The sequence below is a fragment of the Canis aureus genome, chromosome 1 (genome assembly GCF_053574225.1).
Source record: "Canis aureus isolate CA01 chromosome 1, VMU_Caureus_v.1.0, whole genome shotgun sequence".
Taxonomy (NCBI): domain Eukaryota; kingdom Metazoa; phylum Chordata; class Mammalia; order Carnivora; family Canidae; genus Canis; species Canis aureus.
Window position 1 is genome coordinate 95,344,318 of NC_135611.1, and position 19,471 is coordinate 95,363,788.

General features: G+C 40.2%; 1 protein-coding gene across 2 annotated transcripts in view; it reads right to left on the reverse strand.

Annotated features, from left to right (window-relative positions):
• LOC144320789 (contactin-associated protein-like 3) overlaps nt 1-19,471 on the reverse strand; it is a 197,480-nt gene that overhangs the window by 81,628 nt on the left and 96,381 nt on the right. For both annotated transcript variants that reach the window (XM_077909755.1, XM_077909750.1), the window contains exons 5-8: nt 12,032-12,235; nt 11,210-11,394; nt 9,876-10,019; nt 5,465-5,726 (exon numbers count right to left, since the gene is read on the reverse strand). In XM_077909755.1, coding sequence (XP_077765881.1) covers nt 5,465-5,726; nt 9,876-10,019; nt 11,210-11,394; nt 12,032-12,235 — 795 coding nt within the window. The remainder of the gene's footprint in view (nt 1-5,464; nt 5,727-9,875; nt 10,020-11,209; nt 11,395-12,031; nt 12,236-19,471) is intronic.

Here is a 19,471-nt window from a genome sequence, read left to right on the forward strand (position 1 = left end):
TAGTGAATAATTGGAATCTCTAGAAATTGTCTTGGCCAACAGGGAAGGTGGTCATAAAGAAACACTTTAACTCATTTAAAAACAAAATGATAATCGTTTGGTTTTTGGTTTTTGTTTTTTAACGTCATGCCTAAGCATGCTCATGAGGCTGCTTGATTCTCATCTGATGATCATCTTAAGGAATTATCCCAATATATTAGCCTATATCTCTTACAAATGATAAACTTACAGACTGTGTGTGACCCTATAAGTTTGGAAGTCAAGCTGAAAGAATCAGAAGTTATTTTATAGCCCACCCACAGGGAGATTAGTCCCAAAGAAAATATGACCATGTTTCTGGTAGAAAGTTAACCAGTAATATTTAATTTAATAACAGATTTTGGCTTGATTAACTCAATCAACCATGTAAATCCATGTCTCTCCAATGCTCTTCACTATGTCAACTACAGTTTAATTAAAAATTAAAATTAAAATACAGCTTTTTGGGTCAGTTGGTTAAGCATCTACCTTGGGCTCAGGTCATGATCCCAGGGTACTGAGATTGAGTCCCATGTGGGGCTCCCTGCTCAGTGGAGAATCTGCTTCTCCCTTTCCCTCTGTCCCTCCCCACTGCTTGTTCTCTCTCTCTCTCAATCTCTCTCTCTCTCTCAAATAAAATCTGTAAAAAAAATAAAATAAAATACAGTTTTTTTGGTTTTGCTTGATCTCTCATCAGTGATGTTGGACATGGACTCGAGATCCCCGTGTGTGGGAAATGTTTCTGACCTGACCCAGCAGGTCACAGACCCTACTATAAAAATAGTTATAACCTTGTTCTTCTCAGACTGTGAAATATGAGTTATGGTACTTCCCAGCACACAATTTCAGGGAGGGGACAATTTTAAAGTCCTTAAGGTCACTTCAGTTCTTTGCCATGTACACACATCCAGGATAATAAAAATGCCAGACTCTCACTTTCTGTGTCATATTTGTGAAGCAAGAGCTGGTGAGGCTCATGAATACGGAGGATTTTGGTTAGATAGTTAAAATGACATTATGACACTGACCCTGAAGGAAGGCCTCCAGCCCAGGAACTAAACAAAATACACAAACAAGAATCTGTGAATGTTCCTTCCAGTCTTGTCATTCAGTATTGATTTTAAAGCTTACATAGCATACCTGTCAGTATGGTAACCATATCCATTTAAATCTGATATTAAAACCCAGTATTTAATTTGGTGCAATTTAAAATACTCCCTTTTACCACCCCCCCCTCCCCGCCCCGTCTACCCACCTGTCTAGGACATAGTTATTTCATGAGAGCACTTGCAGAAAACACTCCAGAATACCTCCTCGAATTGGTAATAGATGCCATTTGCCTCCATAATAAAAGACTGTTTTAAATAAAATTCAACATTCTCATTTAAAAGTGAAATGCCTGCACTTATGTTCATTCTCTATTTCTACCCATTATAATTCTCACCCTTTGTGTTTCTTTTGTGTGTGCTCTACCGTCCCCACCTCTGATGGAAGGATGCCAGTTTCCCAGGCAGCACTAGAGTCAAAGGGTGAGTGGGGAGAGAGTAGCTGGTGTTTTTGATCTGTGCTACTGTGAAGATGAGGCCAATTCCTCTACCCTTCCCCAGCTCCGAAAAGGCTTCAGTCTGGGTGGGGTGGGGGTGGCGGTGACGGTTACAAGACTTGTTTTGGACTGGCACAAAAACAGACACATAGATCAGTGGAACAGAATAGAGAATCCAGAAGTGGACCCTGAACTTTATGGGCAACTAATATTCGATAAAGGAGGAAAGACTATCCATTGGAAGAAAGACAGTCTCTTCAATAAATGGTGCTGGGAAAATTGGACATCCACATGCAGAAGAATGAAACTAGACCACTCTCTTTCACCATACACAAAGATAAACTCAAAATGGATGAAAGATCTAAATGTGAGACAAGATTCCATCAAAATCCTAGAGAAGAACACAGGCAACACCCTTTTTGAACTCGGCCACAGTAACTTCTTGCAAGATACATCCACGAAGGCAAAAGAAACAAAAGCAAAAATGAACTATTGGGACTTCATCAAGATAAGAAGCTTTTGCACAGCAAAGGATACAGTCAACAAAACTCAAAGACAACCTACAGAATGGGAGAAGATATTTGCAAATGACATATCAGATAAAGGGCTAGTTTCCAAGATCTATAAAGAACTTATCAAACTCAACACCAAAGAAACAAACAATCCAATCATGAAATGGGCAAAAGACATGAACAGAAATCTCACAGAGGAAGACATAGACATGGCCAACATGCACATGAGAAAATGCTCTGCATCACTTGCCGTCAGGGAAATACAAATCAAAACCACAATGAGATACCACCTCACACCAGTGAGAATGGGGAAAATTAACAAGGCAGGAAACAACAAATGTTGGAGAGGATGCGGAGAAAAGGGAACCCTCATACACTGTTGGTGGGAATGTGAACTGGTGCAGCCACTCTGGAAAACTGTGTGGAGGTTCCTCAAAGAGTAAAAAATAGACCTGCCCTACGACCCAGCAATTGCACTGTTGGGGATTTACCCCAAAGATACAAATGCAATGAAACGCCGGGACACCTGCACCCCGATGTTTATAGCAGCAATGGCCACGATAGCCAAACTGTGGAAGGAGCCTCGGTGTCCAACGAAAGATGAATGGATAAAGAAGATGTGGTTTATGTATACAATGGAATATTACTCAGCTATTAGAAATGACAAATACCCACCATTTGCTTCAACGTGGATGGAACTGGAGGGTATTATGCTGAGTGAAGTAAGCCAGTCGGAGAAGGACAAACATTATATGTTCTCATTCATTTGGGGAATATAAATAATAGTGAAAGGGAATATAAGGGAAGGGGGAAGAAATGTGTGGGAAATATCAGAAAGGGAGACATAACGTAAAGACTGCTAACTCTGGGAAACGAACTAGGGGTGGTAGAAGGGGAGGAGGGCGGGGGGTGGGAGTGAATGGGTGACGGGCACTGGGGGTTATTCTGTATGTTAGTAAATTGAACACCAATAAAAAATAAATTAAAAAAAAAAAAAGACTTGTTTTGGAATAATGACAACTAAATGCTGAGGAGTGCTTGCTGACTAGCAGGCTCTGTCCTGCTGGTGTGGACGGACGGTGTCACTGCTTCTACCCAGAATCACACTGTGTCACTACAAAGACAGCGACCCAAGCTTTGGGGAGAACAAAGGTGTCGTTTATGGAGCCCATGAGCTATAGCAGCGCAGAGGCAGGTCTGGAAACAAGCCTGGGAGGCAAGTCCTCTTACTCACCCTTCCCACTAGCTTGTGTCAAATCTATCCTGATAACAGAGAATAAGGCCTGTGGGACTAGAGGCCTTTTGGCAAAGGGTAGAAACTGTGTCTTTTCCTACATAAGGGGAACGCACTCTCCCTCCCTCCTCCACTGTCCTTCTGTACCCAGAAGGGGAACAGCTCCATAACCACGCTCTGCTGGCCCAGTTCCATAAACACATGAACACTAGATTATACACGTTTGGACCTTTCTAGATCCCTTCGGAAACATATTGAGGTAACTATTAGGAAAAATGATCTAAAAGCTGGAAACAGGATGAAAGATGACTGGGTGTCCTCTTTGGCATTTAATGCGATTTATGTTAACTCATCCTTTAAAATTTGTTTCTCGGGATACCTGGGTGGCTCAGTGGTTTAGAGCCTGCCTTCGGCCCAGGGCTCCCTGCAGGGAGCCTGCTTCTCCCTCTGCCTGTGTCTCTGCCCCCCCCCCCCTTTCTGTGTCTCTATGAATAAATAAATAAATAATCTTTTAAAAAGAAAAAATTTGGTTCTCGGTTTGATACGTGCTTTCTTACTTCATGCAATGTTAAAAATAAAAAACCAACTGAGATCTGTCTCATGTTCCACCTGCAGGTGCACCTCGTTTTATTGTGTTTCGCTTTTTGTGCTTCGCAGATAGCGCACCTTTTACAAACTGAAGGTTTGCGGCAACCCTGCCTGGAGCACGTCTCTCAGTGACATTTTCCCAACAGCATTTGCTCACTCTGTGTCTCCGAGTCACGAATATTTCAGACTTTTTCATTATTATGACATTGGTGATGGTGATCTGTGATCAGTGGTTACGACTCACTAAAAGCTCAGATAAGAGCATTTTTTAGCAATAAAGTATTTTTTAATTAAGGTACATACATTGTTTTTCTAGACATTAGGTGACTGCGCATTTAAACATCTATAGTCTACTGTAGGCGTAACGTTCATATGCACAGGGAAACCGAAATATTCATTTAATTCGCTTTATTGCAATATTTGCTTTATTGTGGTGGTCTGGAACCAATCCTGAATATCTCTGAGGCATGCCTGTATTTCCAATTCAAAAAAAAAAAAAAAATCATCCCTCAAATGCTTCTAAAACAAGTAGCAAGAAAAATTCACCTTTGGTTTGCTTCCAAAAAATTAATGCACTGCACTGTAAAGGCTTAAAAATTGATGCAATAAAACATTTGGGTAATGTTTCAGTGCCAGCCTTCAAAAAAAGTTAAATAATTTGTGTGTGTGTATTGGAAGGAAGAGCGGTATGTGCTCACGTGACATGACGGTTGAACACTATCTCTTTTAGTTAATATGACATGTGGCTTGTAAATCTACACAAACCAAGATTGAAGCAATTTACTAAATCTGACTTGACACTCTTGGCTCTATTCATTTGCTGAGGTCCACAAGGAAATGCCATACGCAAGTGGGGGTTTTTTTGTTTTGTTTTGTTTTGTTTTGTTTTGTTTTTATAAAGAGAAACAAAAACTTAAGTTCCATTCCCGGCTTTCCATCCCAAACTCATAAGCCTGTTCCTTCCATTTCAACATCTGTGGAACGACAAGCCACTGGATCTGCCTGGGTTTAAATTTTTATCAGCACTCGAATGCAAAACAGTCCCCAGAGTTCAAAGGTAACATGACTCTGGACGTGAGTTTAGCAACGCGGGTCCTTCTCAGAAGGCCAGCAGGGTAGCTGCCCATAGTCATCAGAAGCCTCATCCAAAGCAGGGATTCCCAAAGGAAGCAGAAGCTCTGACAGCTAAGAGAAAAATCACAACTTCAAATATTATGAAGCCCAGTGAGTATAAAAGCTCAAAAGACAGTTATAAGGAATCTATTTTCTCAAGAGGACCCAGGATGAGGCCAATGCTTCCTAGTATTTCAAGTTGACTGCCAATTACTATCAACTTGTTAATAAGTTGTTTTCAAAATGCTCCCATAAGTAGGTTTCACGTAGCTAACTTTGTGTCACACTGACTCACACGCCAACAACCTAGAGATCCCTATTTCAAAGGTAAAAGAAATCTAGTTCCTTCTAGAAGGATTATGAATGTCCTAGGGACTCAATCGCTCAGTGGTTGTAGCGATGACCAACCGTGGGTTTATAGGTAAGGACGGTGCAGTCAGGGCGCACGCCTGTCACCTGCTGTGACGTCCCTCGCTGGATGTCCGGGCTGGGAGAGGCTCAGCTTGAGTTTCCCGTCATCGAGGACGAGGGTGAGAGCCCCGGGCCCGTGTCGAAGCTGAGTGGTCAGTAACAGCCCTGCTCTGTTCCACGTTCGAAACTGGAAAGCGACGGACACTTTGTCCTCTCCGGCGACACCTGGCAGAGCCAAGTAGCTCCTGGAGCTCAGAAAAGTCACGGGCACAATTTGAGGGTGTGAGCACGAGAAGGACACGTTTCCCTGTGAATACAGAAGAACAGGATTTAGGAGGGCTGGGGGGGGGGCTGTTTCATTAACGAGGGGTTCTCCAAGATCTGCAGTGTCCTACCACCTCTAGCAAGCGAGGACGTTAAGGGCGAGGCTTCCCCATCCAACCCGGCTTCCCCCGACAGGCCCCTCAAAGCACTGCGCAGCCCTCGCTGGGCAAGCGGAGTTCTGAGTCGTTTAGGGACCTTTGTCGCCTCCAGTTCTGGGCCTCGGCAAAGGAATCTCAGGAGCCCCAGGCCCCGGGCTGGGCGCGGGGTGCAACAGCACAGACGATTCCTTCCCTCCAGGTGCTGACACCTATGCCCAGTTCGAAGCCCAGCACCAAGGACCACACCCTCCAGGCACGTTCCTGCGCTCCCTGGTGCCTACGGGGCTGTCACTGGGGGGGTGCGTACATCTGCCTCAGGTGGACCGCGTGCTCCCACACTTCTGGAAGAAAGGACGTGGCCAGCCTGGCCAGCCCGGAGGCAGGCAGGCAGGCAAGCTGGCTCTCAGAAGCTCGCATGGCCAGGTCTCTCCCAGCCCCTTCACCCAGCCCAACCTCTGACCTGCCTGGCAGGCTGTTGTTATTTTTATTTCATTCTATTTTGTAAAAAAAACAAAAAACAAACAACAACAACAACAACAAAAAAAAAAACACCCACACCTTTTATCTTTAGGTTATGTCTATTGCTCCAGGGGCAAACTTATTTATTTTTTTAATCATATAATTTAGAAAGAAGGAATTTGGGATGCCTGGGTGGCTCAGCAGTAAAGTGCCTGCCTTCAGCTTAGGGCGTGATCCCGGGGTCCTAGAATTGAGTCCCACATTGGGCTCCCTACCTGGAGCCTGCTTCTCCCTCTGCCTATGTCTCTGACTCTCCCTCTCTGTGTCTCCCATGAATAAATAAATAAAATCTTAAAACAAAAAAAAAAGAAAGAAGGAATTGCAAGTTCTTAAAGAATTCCAGTTACCACCCATCTCTATAAGGTGGGAGGAGGGAGGCCACCTGCATGGCTCAGTTAGTGAAGTGTCTGCCTTTACTCGGGTCATGATCTGAGGGTCCTGGGGTCGAATCCTCACATCGGGCTCCCTGCTCAGCCAACAGTCTGCCTTTCCCTCTCCCTTTGCCCTTCCCTCCACTTACACACACACACACACTCTCTCTCTCTCTTAAATAAATAAATAAAACCTTAAAAATAAAAGATCTTTACAAGAATTTTGTAAAGGGGTCGGATAAATTTTCATAAATTCCAGAGAACTACATACCCAAACACTGTCCTTCCTCTCCAAAATATATTATGCAAAGAAATAGAGTGAGTTGGGCTTAATTTGACTTAGCAGGCACCAAAGCATATGTACCATAAAGGCACGATAATCAAGCCAATATGATATTGGCGTAAGAATAACTGTAGCAGCAGAGCCTAATAACTAACCCACAGGAAGGTCTGAGAATATATGTACAACCAGTTTGCAATGAAAGGTATGATTCAACCATGTGCACAAAAGGTTGGGCCTAGTTACTAAATAGGGCAGGCACAAACAGGTACCCATAAGGCATAAAATAACAACAGATCTGCATAAAGAATAAATTCTGGATGATCAAAGAATTTTTTTTCAATTTTAAAATAAATAAACAAAACCAACTTAGAACATTTTATGGGAAAATCCATGAGACTCTATCTAGAGTCTAGGATTTTAGAAGCATTCTAAAGCAAGACCAAATACTATAAAGGTATAAAAAAATACATAGACATATTGACCACATACAAATAAAAACATTTATATACTCAACATAGCATAAAACATTCAATATAAAAATACAATATATAATCATATTATAAATACTCATATTTAATATAAAATTGATTAATTTGAAAAATATTTGGATCATAAATGACAAAGGGTAATCTATCAAGCATAAAGCTCTCTTATAAATTGGGGCACCTGGGGGGCTCAGTCAGTTGAGTAACTGACTCTTGATTTCGGCTCAGGTCATGATCTCAGGTCGTGAGATCGAGCCCCACATCAGGCTCCACACTCAGCGAGGAGTCTGCTTGTCTCTCTCCGTCTCCCTCTACTCCTCCCCGACTTGTGTGCTCTCTCTAAAAAAAGAATAAAATCTTAAAAAAATTTAAAAAGCTCTCATAAATTGACCAGAAAAAACTTTTTGTAATCAAATTAAAAATGGCAAAAGAATAAGAATCAACAATGATCAGAAAAGTAAATCCAAATGGACAAAAGATGATTTCATTCACCAGTAGTCAGATAAGCATGAAGGAACAGTCAGGTATTAGTCCATGTCCATTGCACTGGAAAGAGCCTGAGAGATGTCTAACAATGTGTGGCTCCCTGAGATGTGATGGGAGGGCTCTGTCGTACATTGCTGGTGACAAATGCCACATTGCAGTTCTTTTTGGAAAACCACCCAACAACATTTATTAAAAATGAAAGCTGAATAAAGCTTTCGACCAAGAAATTCTATGCCTGAAATATTTTCCATCAAAATAAAAGGCCCAGTACCTGAAAACAGAGGTGCAATTGCTTGCTTATGGTAAAATAGAAACAGAAATAAAGCAAACGTCTTGATTGGGAAATGACTGCCCTAATGGAAAGTGAGCAGCCATTACAACATGGAGCTGCAGCTGATGGCTGAAAAGAATTTCTACAAGGTTTAGGGGTGCCCAGGAGGCTCAGTCTGTTGAGCATCTGACTCTCGATTTCGGCTCAGGTCATGGGATGGAGCCCCATGTGGGGCTCTGCGCTCAGCGGGGAGTCTGCTCAAGGGTTGTCTCTCTATCCCTCCCACCCCCCAGCATGCTTGCTCTCTCAAATAAACAGGTCTTAAAGAAAAAAAAAAAAAAAAAAGAATTTCCAGAAGGTTAAGCTGAGTTGGAAAACTGGGTTGGAGAAAAGCTCACCTAAAAGGATCCCATTTCTGTAGACAATGCTAGATATGGAGGCATCTATATTCACAAATATGTGTGTGAGTCTGTGTGTTCTAATCTGTCGTGGATTCGGGTTTAATGGACCAAACACGGAAGGACAGATGTTAGCTTTGTAACTTGCCAGCCTGGGTGGAAGGCCTGCAGCCCGTGGAGAGACAGAAGTGTGATAACACTCCAACCCACCTTAGGGGTTCACCTGCTTCAAGATAACACACTCCAGACTTGCTGGCCTAAGTCCCCGGATCCATAGCAGGCTGACTGCTGGCCTTGAAGAGAAAAGGAACTTTCCCAGCCAGCCTGTGTGAAGCCATGTCCGCCTTCTGAATAGCCAAGCAACTTTTCTGGCAAAATGTTTTTCTTTATCGGGTCACACAAATGATTTTACCAACTCCCATTTGTGTATCTGTGGGCCTTGCCTCCCTTTGCAGAAACAGCCGAGGAGTCCTGCACATCACAAAACCAGAACGGGACCCCACGCGCAGCCCCTGAGTGCTAAGATCAGGTTTGTAGTTGGCACAGGGCAGTGTGCATGTAATCAAGAAATGCTGCAGGCTGCTGCACCCTCTTTATTGACCAAACTGTCCTAAGCTCCTCTAAAAACCCCTGAGCCAGGCAGAAACCTTGGAGCTGGCTTCTTTTGGACAAGAGTCCACCTTCTCCGCAGGTTGCCGACCTCAAACTAAATTAAGCTCAAATTCCTTTCCAATCAAAATTCATCTCTTGGGTATTGGCCTTTCGAGTGAATGACAGGCAGCTGAACTTGGAGTTCAGTAACAGGAGAAGGAAGCAAGAGGAAATCAGTCACAAAGACCCCGTTAAAGAGTCTCTATTGGAATGTGCTGGCACATATTTGCAAAAGCATGCATCTGTTGTCATACAAATGTAAAAATTAGGAAACACGTGATGGGGATGAAGAAGGGCACTTGTGACGAGCACCACTGGACGTTGTATGGAAGTGCTGAGTCACTGTATTGTACACCTGAAACTAATATTAAACACTGCATGTTAATGAACTGGAACTAAAATGTTCAAAAATTAAATTTAAAATTGCAATTAGTTAAGTCAAATATGAACTGAAAGGTATATATGATTGGTACTTTCCCTGCCTTCAGAAGAGGTATATTCTAAGACTGAATCAATCAGACAAGTTGCAGTTTCCTTTCCTCTTGACCTTGCATATACAGACTTTCTTACCATGATGAGGATCTGTGGTTTGTGTTTCTTGGACAAATCAATGATATCCACTCCATTGTAGTAGAGATTTTCGAAGCAGCCATCAAAGTTTTTATGTGGGAATGCCACTGCTTTTCTGTGTCCAGGAATCCCTCCAAAGCTGATCTTAGAAAGAAAAAAATGACATAAATAATATTGTTTAATGATTTTCTGTTTATCTGCCTAAACCAGTTAATGATTAGCAGGTATAGGATAATTGTCTCAAATCTACCTGGCATTATTTTACATTATGACATTATAGTTTACATTATGATGAGTTATGTTATATGTGAATTTTAAGTGAAGTTTTAGAGCATTAGCATCACCGCTACGAAGAGTGGTCCCTCCACTTTCTGATAGTCTTATTTTTCTGACTATCAAGCATTAGCTTTACCAATGCTTTCTTTATTATATTGAGATAAGTGGTTAAATACCCTCCTGGCAATTTGGTACTCAAATGGCTATGTCACTTTAGACAATGGGGAATATTGTACATTCATTTCCATGGTCACTCTTGATCTGTGACAATGAAGCTGACTGTGATGACATTCTACTTTACAAACCTTTCTAGAACCCAGACTTCAGGGTCCTGGTGTTTGCCATGATGCTGCTGATAGGTTAGAATAATACAGCCATTGATAATCTTATTCAAGACCAGGCTCTCCAGCTGGCCTGCTCTGTTGAGGCCACTTATACTAAATGAATGTTGAAATCACCCCATTTGCTCTGATAGATGTGCTGAGCAGAACTAGCAGAACAAAAGGTGCACTTCAGTGTAGGTTAGATATGTGTCGGTAACACGCTGCAAATATGTTAAACCTCTAAATACCCCTGAGAAACAGTATGTGGAATCGTGTGCATTTGGCTCTCTTGTTCCTCAAAAGAGCAGGTTGGAATATATGTTGATTACTTCTCCAAAGTACCCTAGACTGCTAATTCGGTTTAGGATTGCCCTAAAACACAGAGAAATCTCCAAGGGAACTGTTCACAGCCAACACCAGATGCAACACAGAAGAACTGTCCGAACAAATGCATTTTAAAGTGCTGCCCGTCGAACTGATTGCTCTTCATCTACACATTTCCCAAATTTAATGACTAATTCCTCTCATGTGAAAGCTAACATCTATGAGTGATAAAACACCTCAACAGCGCATGTATGTCTCTCCCACCCTGCCGACGTCACCCGTGGGAAATGTTTCATCAGAATTCCAAATTACTAGCAAAGGGAATTTTTCTCAGTATAGTGGTATTTTCCCACAAAGTTCTGTTGCATTTAAATACTAAAATCTGTGATACTTAAAAAGTCATTTTCACACCTCATAATCAAGATCCAAATAGCTGGACTTGCCCTTTGCCTGGAAATGCTGAGTGTGCCTGTCCACGGTGAAGTTGACTTGTGTGTTCAAGAGGTCAATGCGGACAGAATGCCAGTGGTGGTCATCCAGCAGGCTGCCCAGGGTGAGGGTCACACGGGCATCAGGGGAGGGCAGGTTAGCATGGCCTAGAAGGACAGACAAAGCAAACGAATCACTCCAACCAACTCAATGCCATGACCATCATGTGGAGGTCGGCATTTCTTCTGACTACTTTCCTTACATCCTTCTATCCCAAGAACTGGTCAGCTGCTTTTATCTTAGTCTTATATAGACTCTTCTCTCATAATTTCTTCTGTTTCTTGTTTTCATTATTCATTATTGCATTTTAATATTTCTTGAAAGTAGCTTCTTCCTAGGACCTCATGTTCAGCACTATCACAAAAATTCAATGATCCACTCTTGTGTTTATGATATTACTAGGTTATTTATTGAACATGCACAAATGGTCTTATACAATTACCAAGCTATAAAACTTTTTACAGGAAGGTATATTCAAGATGTATACATGTTGTCTGTAGCACACCTCAACTGTGGGGTGACCATGGTTCCATTTGCCTAGACCGTTCTGGTTTACACTATTGCTCCAGAATAATAATTTATAGGGTCTTCTTTCTTTCTCAAAAGTTTCTGTTTTCTGTTTTCAGGATAAATTAACTACTTAACTATAAAAAATTAAGTACAAAAAGGTACTTTCATCTAAATAAGCATCTTTTTTAAAACACCAAGTTGTAGTTTTGTTTTGTTTGGTTTGTTTTTTTTTACCTGAATTAAGGGATAAGATGAGTTTTCCTTTAACTAACTCCAGGGTGATGTATTTGCCATTTTGTCCTTCTCTGTGGAGTAGAATCCCATCAGTCTGCCTGGTTTTAAATTTCAAAGAAATAACATCTTTTGTTGGACTCATGGATTTCTGATTAAATGTGTATAGCAAGGAGCTTTTTCCATCAAAATTAACCATCTCAGATCCTACAACGGGAGACATAAAAAAGTAATCTCAGTATAACCTTTACTCATGCATTGAAATGAGTAAGTTGACACAAACACATGCAGGCATGGAGAAATGGTGCTGCCAATCTTCCCATGATACCAGTAGTTGAGATCCCTAAACTCCATCTTTGCCTTTTCTGACATTTTCTCTAAAATGTGCCATCTAGAAATACTTCTGTTGACTAAGTCCAATTGCTTCTGCCTTTGTATTGGCCACTTCTTATCCTGTTAAAAATGAAGATCATAAAGAAGTTGAAATCACTCCCCACTGTAGCACATTACCGCTACGAAGAGTGGTCCCTCCACTTTGATAGTCTTATTTTTCCGACTATCAAAATCACTTGCATTCTGTTTATTGAAAAACTTTCATTATTAACATAAAAAGAACATTGGTCAAACCAATTGAAGACAGAACAAGAGGTACACAAAGGAATTCCTGCTACCCAGAAAAAACTCTTGTATTTTTCATATTTCACACATAAAAGGATGAGATGTTCTTGTGATTAAAAAGACATACCATATATGTGATTAAAAAGACAATACCATGTTACTCATATGTGGAATCTAAAAACAAAAGAAATGAATACACAAACAAAATGCAGAATCAGACCTACAAATTCAGATAACAAACTGGCAGTTATCAAAGGGAAGGGGGTAGAGGGATGAGTAAACCAGGTCAAGGGGAGTGGCAGGCATGGGCTTCCAGTTATAGAATGAATGAATAAGTCATGGTATGAAAAGTACAGCATAGGAAATATAGTCAACAATATTGTAATTGAGTTCTATGGGGACATGCAGCAGCTACACTCATGGTGAGTCTCATAGAACCTATAAAGTCATCAAATCAGTACGTCATACACCTGACACTAATGTAACATTGTGTGTACACTACTCTCAAATACATTTTTAAAAAGAAAATTTTAAATAAATGCGTATGTGTAAAAAAATGTAGGTGCAAGAGAAAGTCAGTGAAACAGGAAACATGTCTTTCGAGCCAATGATACGATGTTGTTTATTTAACTTCACAAAAGTGTAGCTAATGTACACTGGGACCTGTATTTCATTCAGACAAACTGAAGTATTTATAGTAAATCCTCTAAGGAATCATATATTTCATGCAGCCACCTTTTGAAAATTCAGGAGTTTGATTTTGATTCACATACATAGTAGAAAATATATAAATACCACAGTGTGTCTAAAAGTCATGGAAGCAAGCAATTATTCTTCATTGCTTAGTTAAATAAATGTGCCTGATAAAAACATAACCCTTTGTCAAATTCAAATGATGTCCTTTAGCGTGTCAGATAACAATAAAGTAATGAAAATTTGATAATGAAGGATTTAAATGCTTTCACATTTTACCAGTAGACATTTATCTGTTGGCACATCACTGCAAGGTGATGGTAATAAGTAAGGCTCATTTCTTCAGTTAGCAAACAAGAAATGTTTGCTCCATGAATTATTTTGTCAGGCTTCTTTTGATCAGATATTATTTGTCCTCATCTTCCCTCTTGCCACTATGGCTTTGTAAGAGTAATAATGGTCTTCTTAGGGATGAGGATGTCCTGGCATGTGGCTTAAACACAGATTCCTGGGCCCCATCCTAGAGCCATGACTGCTGGCCTGGGCTGGGACCAGACAATGTGCATTTCTAACATATCTGCTAGTGATGTTGACGCTGCTGGTCTGGTGGCTATACATGAGAACCACTGCTCTAAAGAACTTCAATTATATTTCCTGGAACATTTCCCTCAGGCAAAATGGAGTAGCGAAAAATTTATTGGATTTATAGAAAACACAAAAGAATGGCCTTAAAACCCTTTTGTTCTAATGTTTTTGTTTTCTCTCTGGTGAGATCACTAACACTTGTACCTAGAATAATCAACCACATGTTCATCATCACATTATATCCTTATGAGGCACATTTAACATGCATTTTGACAGGTTCTCTAAGCCTATAAGGGGACTGAATTATAATCTAGATATGTAGTCAGCTGAGTAAAATAAAACCACTTCAAACAATACATCTTGTAATGGTCTTCATAGTTTCTTTTTTTTTTTTCATAGTTTCATTAAAACCTTAAATGATAACAAACTTAAACTCGGTGTAGAGGGTAAAAACAACATAGATAAAATTCAGGAATTGCTTTTAGAAGTCTGGAATATGAGGCTATACCTCCTCTTCCTCTGAAATGACCCACTCTGTAGCCTGTCTAGCCCCACGAGCTCATTTTTAAAGGTTCATAAAAAAACAAAAAAACAAAACAAAACAAAAAAACAATAGTGGCAGTGAGCACAGGTGCCCACAAATCCTAAGATGTGTGCTACCTGGTCCTTTACAGACATGTGTCATCCTGCACTCTGTAGAATCAACCAGTGATGCTCTCTGTGCGGGATTCCTGACTGCTTACAGGTAGCAGGGATAAGAACCAGCTCACGGCTGGACACGTTGTGATACTTCTTTGATTTAAAAATTAAAAACCCTATTTTAGATGGGAAATCCCAAATTTAATTATTTTCATTGGTCACCTGTTGCATAATTCAATACACTTCATTTGTGGCTATTCTGGAATATATGTTTATGAGGTAAAAATAATAGGTAAATATTTTGGCTCCTGTGTAGTAATAGAAAAGATTGTTTTTTTTTAAATTTTTTTATTGGAGTTCAATTTGCCAACATATAGCATAACACCCAGTGCTCATCTTGCCAAGTACACCCCTCAATGCCCATCACTCAGTCACCCTAACCCCCCACCCACCTCCCTTTCCACTACCCCTTGTTCGTTTCCCAGAGTTAGGTGTCTCTCATGTTTTGTCACCCTCACTGATATTTTCACTCATTTTTCTCTCCCTTTATTCCCTTTCACTAATTCTTATATTCCCCAAATGAATGAGACCATATAATGTTTGTCCTTCTCCGATTGACTTATTTCACTCAGCATAATACCCTCCAGTTCCATCCACGTCGAAGGAAATGGTGGGTATTTGTCGTTTCTAATGGCTGAGGAATATTCCATTGTATACATAGACCACATCTTCTTTATCCATTCATCTTCGGATGGACACCAAAAAGATTGGTTTTATATTGATAGTCTTCCGTAGCTTTAGATTCCACTTTGGCAGGGATTTTGCTTTGGCAAATACAGTTTTGTTATCAAAGGACCATTTCTGGGGCACCTGGATGGCTCAGTGGTTGGGCATCTGCCTTCGGCTCAGGTCGTGATCCCAGGGTCCTGGGATTGAGTCCCATGTTGGGTTCCCCACAGGGAGTCTGTTTTTCCCTGTCTGTGTCTCTGACTCTCTCTGTGTCTCTCATGAATAAATAAAATCTTTAAAAAAAGACCATTTGCGCCTGATTTTCTCTCCCCCCTTAATTTCCATTCCTTCCCCAAGTATAGCTCCATTTTCATTTAATACGGACGTAGTACCTACTAGGTGCCACATGCCATGCTGATGCTGAGATGAAACCCAAGAGGATAGACATGGCCTGGCCCATCCAGAGCTGACGTGATTACTCTCACTTTCTCACTTCTGCTCTCATGAAAGGATGCATTTCACCAGGAATATCCTAGTCCTACTGTGAGTTGCTAAGGAAACTAGACTAGCAACAAGGAAGCTCACAGTCAGGATGGAGGAAATAAGAGCAAGGGGGTTCTTCTCTGGGAAGGATCTGGAAAGAAAGGATTTAAGACCTTACCAATCACAGAGTACTTGTCACATGCGATTTACAGATAGGCACCATAAAGTGGCCAAGATGGTTCGAACAATAGGCTATACTTTTGATCAAGAAGTCTCTCTGTGAAGCCCACATGATACGTAAGAGCACACATTATCACAAAGATGATTTACAACAGGAAGAATTAGATTAGAAACTCAATTATAGACCTCATCAAAGAGAATCCATTCTATAAAATGTTGTTTACTTACAAACATTCATAAATCAATCTGAATATTTGAAAACAAACTGACAAGTCAGTAAATATAAAATACCATTTTAAACATATATCACTCAAACACAATTTTTAGAGGCAATAGGTTTTTCTAAATTAAACCAAAACATCAAAACATCATATTGTGGGACAGACGATACTTAGCTCAGTGAGTTAGCAGGAGCTAACTCTCCAAGTGTGTGTGGATGGGCGCAACCCCACCCCGATAGGTCCCCTGGAGTGCAATTTCCACTACGTAGAGGCTCCCCTGACCTTCATGCCACTGGTTACAGACCCATCTAGAGAAGCCAACTTTCCAAGTCTTAGAGTTCACTGGTGGTGCTAAGGTGGCCTTGTTATCAGTCCATTAAGGTTAAATCTTTATTGTATATATGTATTATATATGTGTATATAATATATATAAATATTAATTAAACATAATTTTATATATTTGTATATAAATATAATATAATTTTAAATGTCCCTAATTAATACAAATAATCCAATCTAATATTTATTTGAATAAAAACACCAAAATAATGCATTAAATTACCACTTAGTAGCACACTTAACTTTTACAAGAAGGCTTCATGACAAAGGTCTTTGTATGTAATTCAATTAATTAAATAATTGGGGTACTTGAAGTAGAGGTCACTTATTATGAATTAAAATGTGAAGCAATAGTTTTCCCTATCTTAAGAGAACATAACTTACATTCCAAAATAGAAAACGTGATACTTAATTGAAAATAGGAAGTGTTTTTCCAAAATCACATGATTTTAACTTATAATTATTAGTTTTATTAACTGAGGTTATATTTTGACGACTATCACTAACATTATTATTAAAAAAAGGGCCCACACATACTAGCCATTTAGGGAAGGAAATCCATTTTTACCAGTAGCGAAACTAAATTTCTGCTGATAGACTAATAGCCTCTGGGTCTGGTCCCACAAACAGCCTTTCAGAACAACACAGAGCAGTAGCTCAGAGAAAAGGCTGGAGTTGCCCTGTGAGAGTCCAAATCCTGATTCTATTGCAGAAAACCTTAACCTGTCTGTACCCATTTCCTCATCTGTAGAGGATGAAGAGGCCTTTCCGATGAAGCATTGATATGGAGTATTAAATAACTCAACATCTAGACAGTGTGTACAACAGTACCTGAAATATGGGTGTTGGCTACACTATTATGTTAGAGCACTGGGCAAAGAAAAGGCAGTGCCATGAGTGGAAGCTGCATTTACAACCTCTGCTCCTGAACAAGATAAGAATAACCAGATTTTTCTCTCACTTGAAGCCAGAAAAAATAGTGGAAGGGAGAGGCACATAAAGCAACATGATGCCCAAGAGATGAAAGACAAACAAGATGATCCCTGGAACACCACTTGGGCCACTGCCTTGAGACAATTTCCAGGTACAGAGTAGGAAGGAGCAACTGGGGCAGAGCCCAGCAGATGCCCTGAGAAGAAGAGACAGTCAGAGGTCTGGTAGGAACAGAACACCTGGAGTCCACAGGCAAAGCATGTTGCAAAGAAGGATAAATAATGAGAACACTGGTGATCAGCATTCAGCAAAGTACTGATCAATGTGTGTGAGTGATGAAGCCCATCAAAACCAGGAAATGAACCATCTAAAAGGATGAATGGGAAAGAGTGCTGGCATGCACACGGCAACAGTGCCTACTGTATTATCCAGACTGGAAACCTCACCAGTCTCTGCCATTGGTGGGAATTGCAGAGGTGGGAATAATTACCCTAGACCAAACACTGCTCTGGTATGAGCTAACAAATTTTAAAAGTAAAACCTAAAAGGATCAAATGCCTTCAATTCAATGTATCCTTGATGAAAGCTCAAGCTATGGGAAAGTAAAAATGTCCAGCATCCAACAAGGTAAAATCAAAATGTCTGGCATCTACTCAAAAATTTCCAGGCATACAAGGAAGCTGGAAAGTATGATGCACAATGAAAACAATCAATCAAAACAGAACGGACACAGATATAATTAGCAAGGAGAGACATTAAGGTAGTTGTTATACCTGCCATCCATATGTTCAAAAAGTCAAGTAGATACACAAAAGATACTTTTAAAAAAGTGAAAATTACAATGTCTGAGTTGAAAAATACACTGAATGGGATTACTGGCAGATTAAACATTGCAGAAAAATTGGCCAGTGAACTTGAAGACACAACAATAGCAATATTTTTAAATGAAACAAAGAGGAAAAAAAATAATTTAAGAAAATAAACAGGACATCAGTGAAGTCGTGTGACAAAACAAAATCAAACAGCTTAATGCATGTTTTCTCTAATGATAATTGGGTCATTCCCTGAAAGAAAAGAGGGGAAAATTGAGAAAAAAAATAGTTGAAGAAACAATGGCTGCAACTTTCCAAAGCCAATGAAAACTATAAGCCCACAAATCCAAATAGCCCAATGAGCTCCAAACACAAGAAACAGAATAAAACAAAACCAAATCAAACCAGAAACAAATTATTCAAAATCTTAAAAGCAGCTGGAGAAAAAAAGGCATGTCACATTCAGAGAAATATAATTACAGATGGCAGCAGATTTCTCAGTGGAGAGGATGCAAGTGAGGAAACAGAAGAGCATCATCTTGAAAGTGATGAACAAAGAAAGGTTACCCTAGAATTCTATACTGACTGAAAATAACTTTCAAAAGTGAGGGCAAAATACCAACTCTCTTCGGACCTACAAAAAGTGAAAGATTCCTCACCCACAGATCTATGCTGCAAAAAAATATTAAATGAAGTCTTAGAGGGGGAAGGAAAATGATACGTGAAAATATGGACTGATACAAAGGAAGGAAGAATATCAAAATCTACATGGATCAATGAATATGTATATCTCATTATGTATAAACATAAACTATAGGGGCGCCTGGGTGGCTCAGTCGGTTAAGCATCTGCCTTTGGCTCAGGTCATGATCTCAGGGTCCTGGGATTGAGCCCCAAATCGGCCTCCCTGCTCAGTGGGGAGTCTGCATCTCCCTCTCCGTCTGCCTCTCCCCTCTCCTTGTGCACTGTCTTTTGCAAATAAATAAAATCTTTAAAAAAAAAAACCCAAAACATACAAACTATATATTATATATAAAATAGAATGTTAACAGCAGGGATATAAATATAGGCACGTGTTGAGGTTGCTAAATAAAACCTCTAAATTTTTGCTGCAATAGTCAATATATATTTTAAATAAACACAATATTTAAATTTTTTAAAGTAAGTTCCATGCCCAGCACAGAGCCCAACATAGGATTTGAACTCATGAC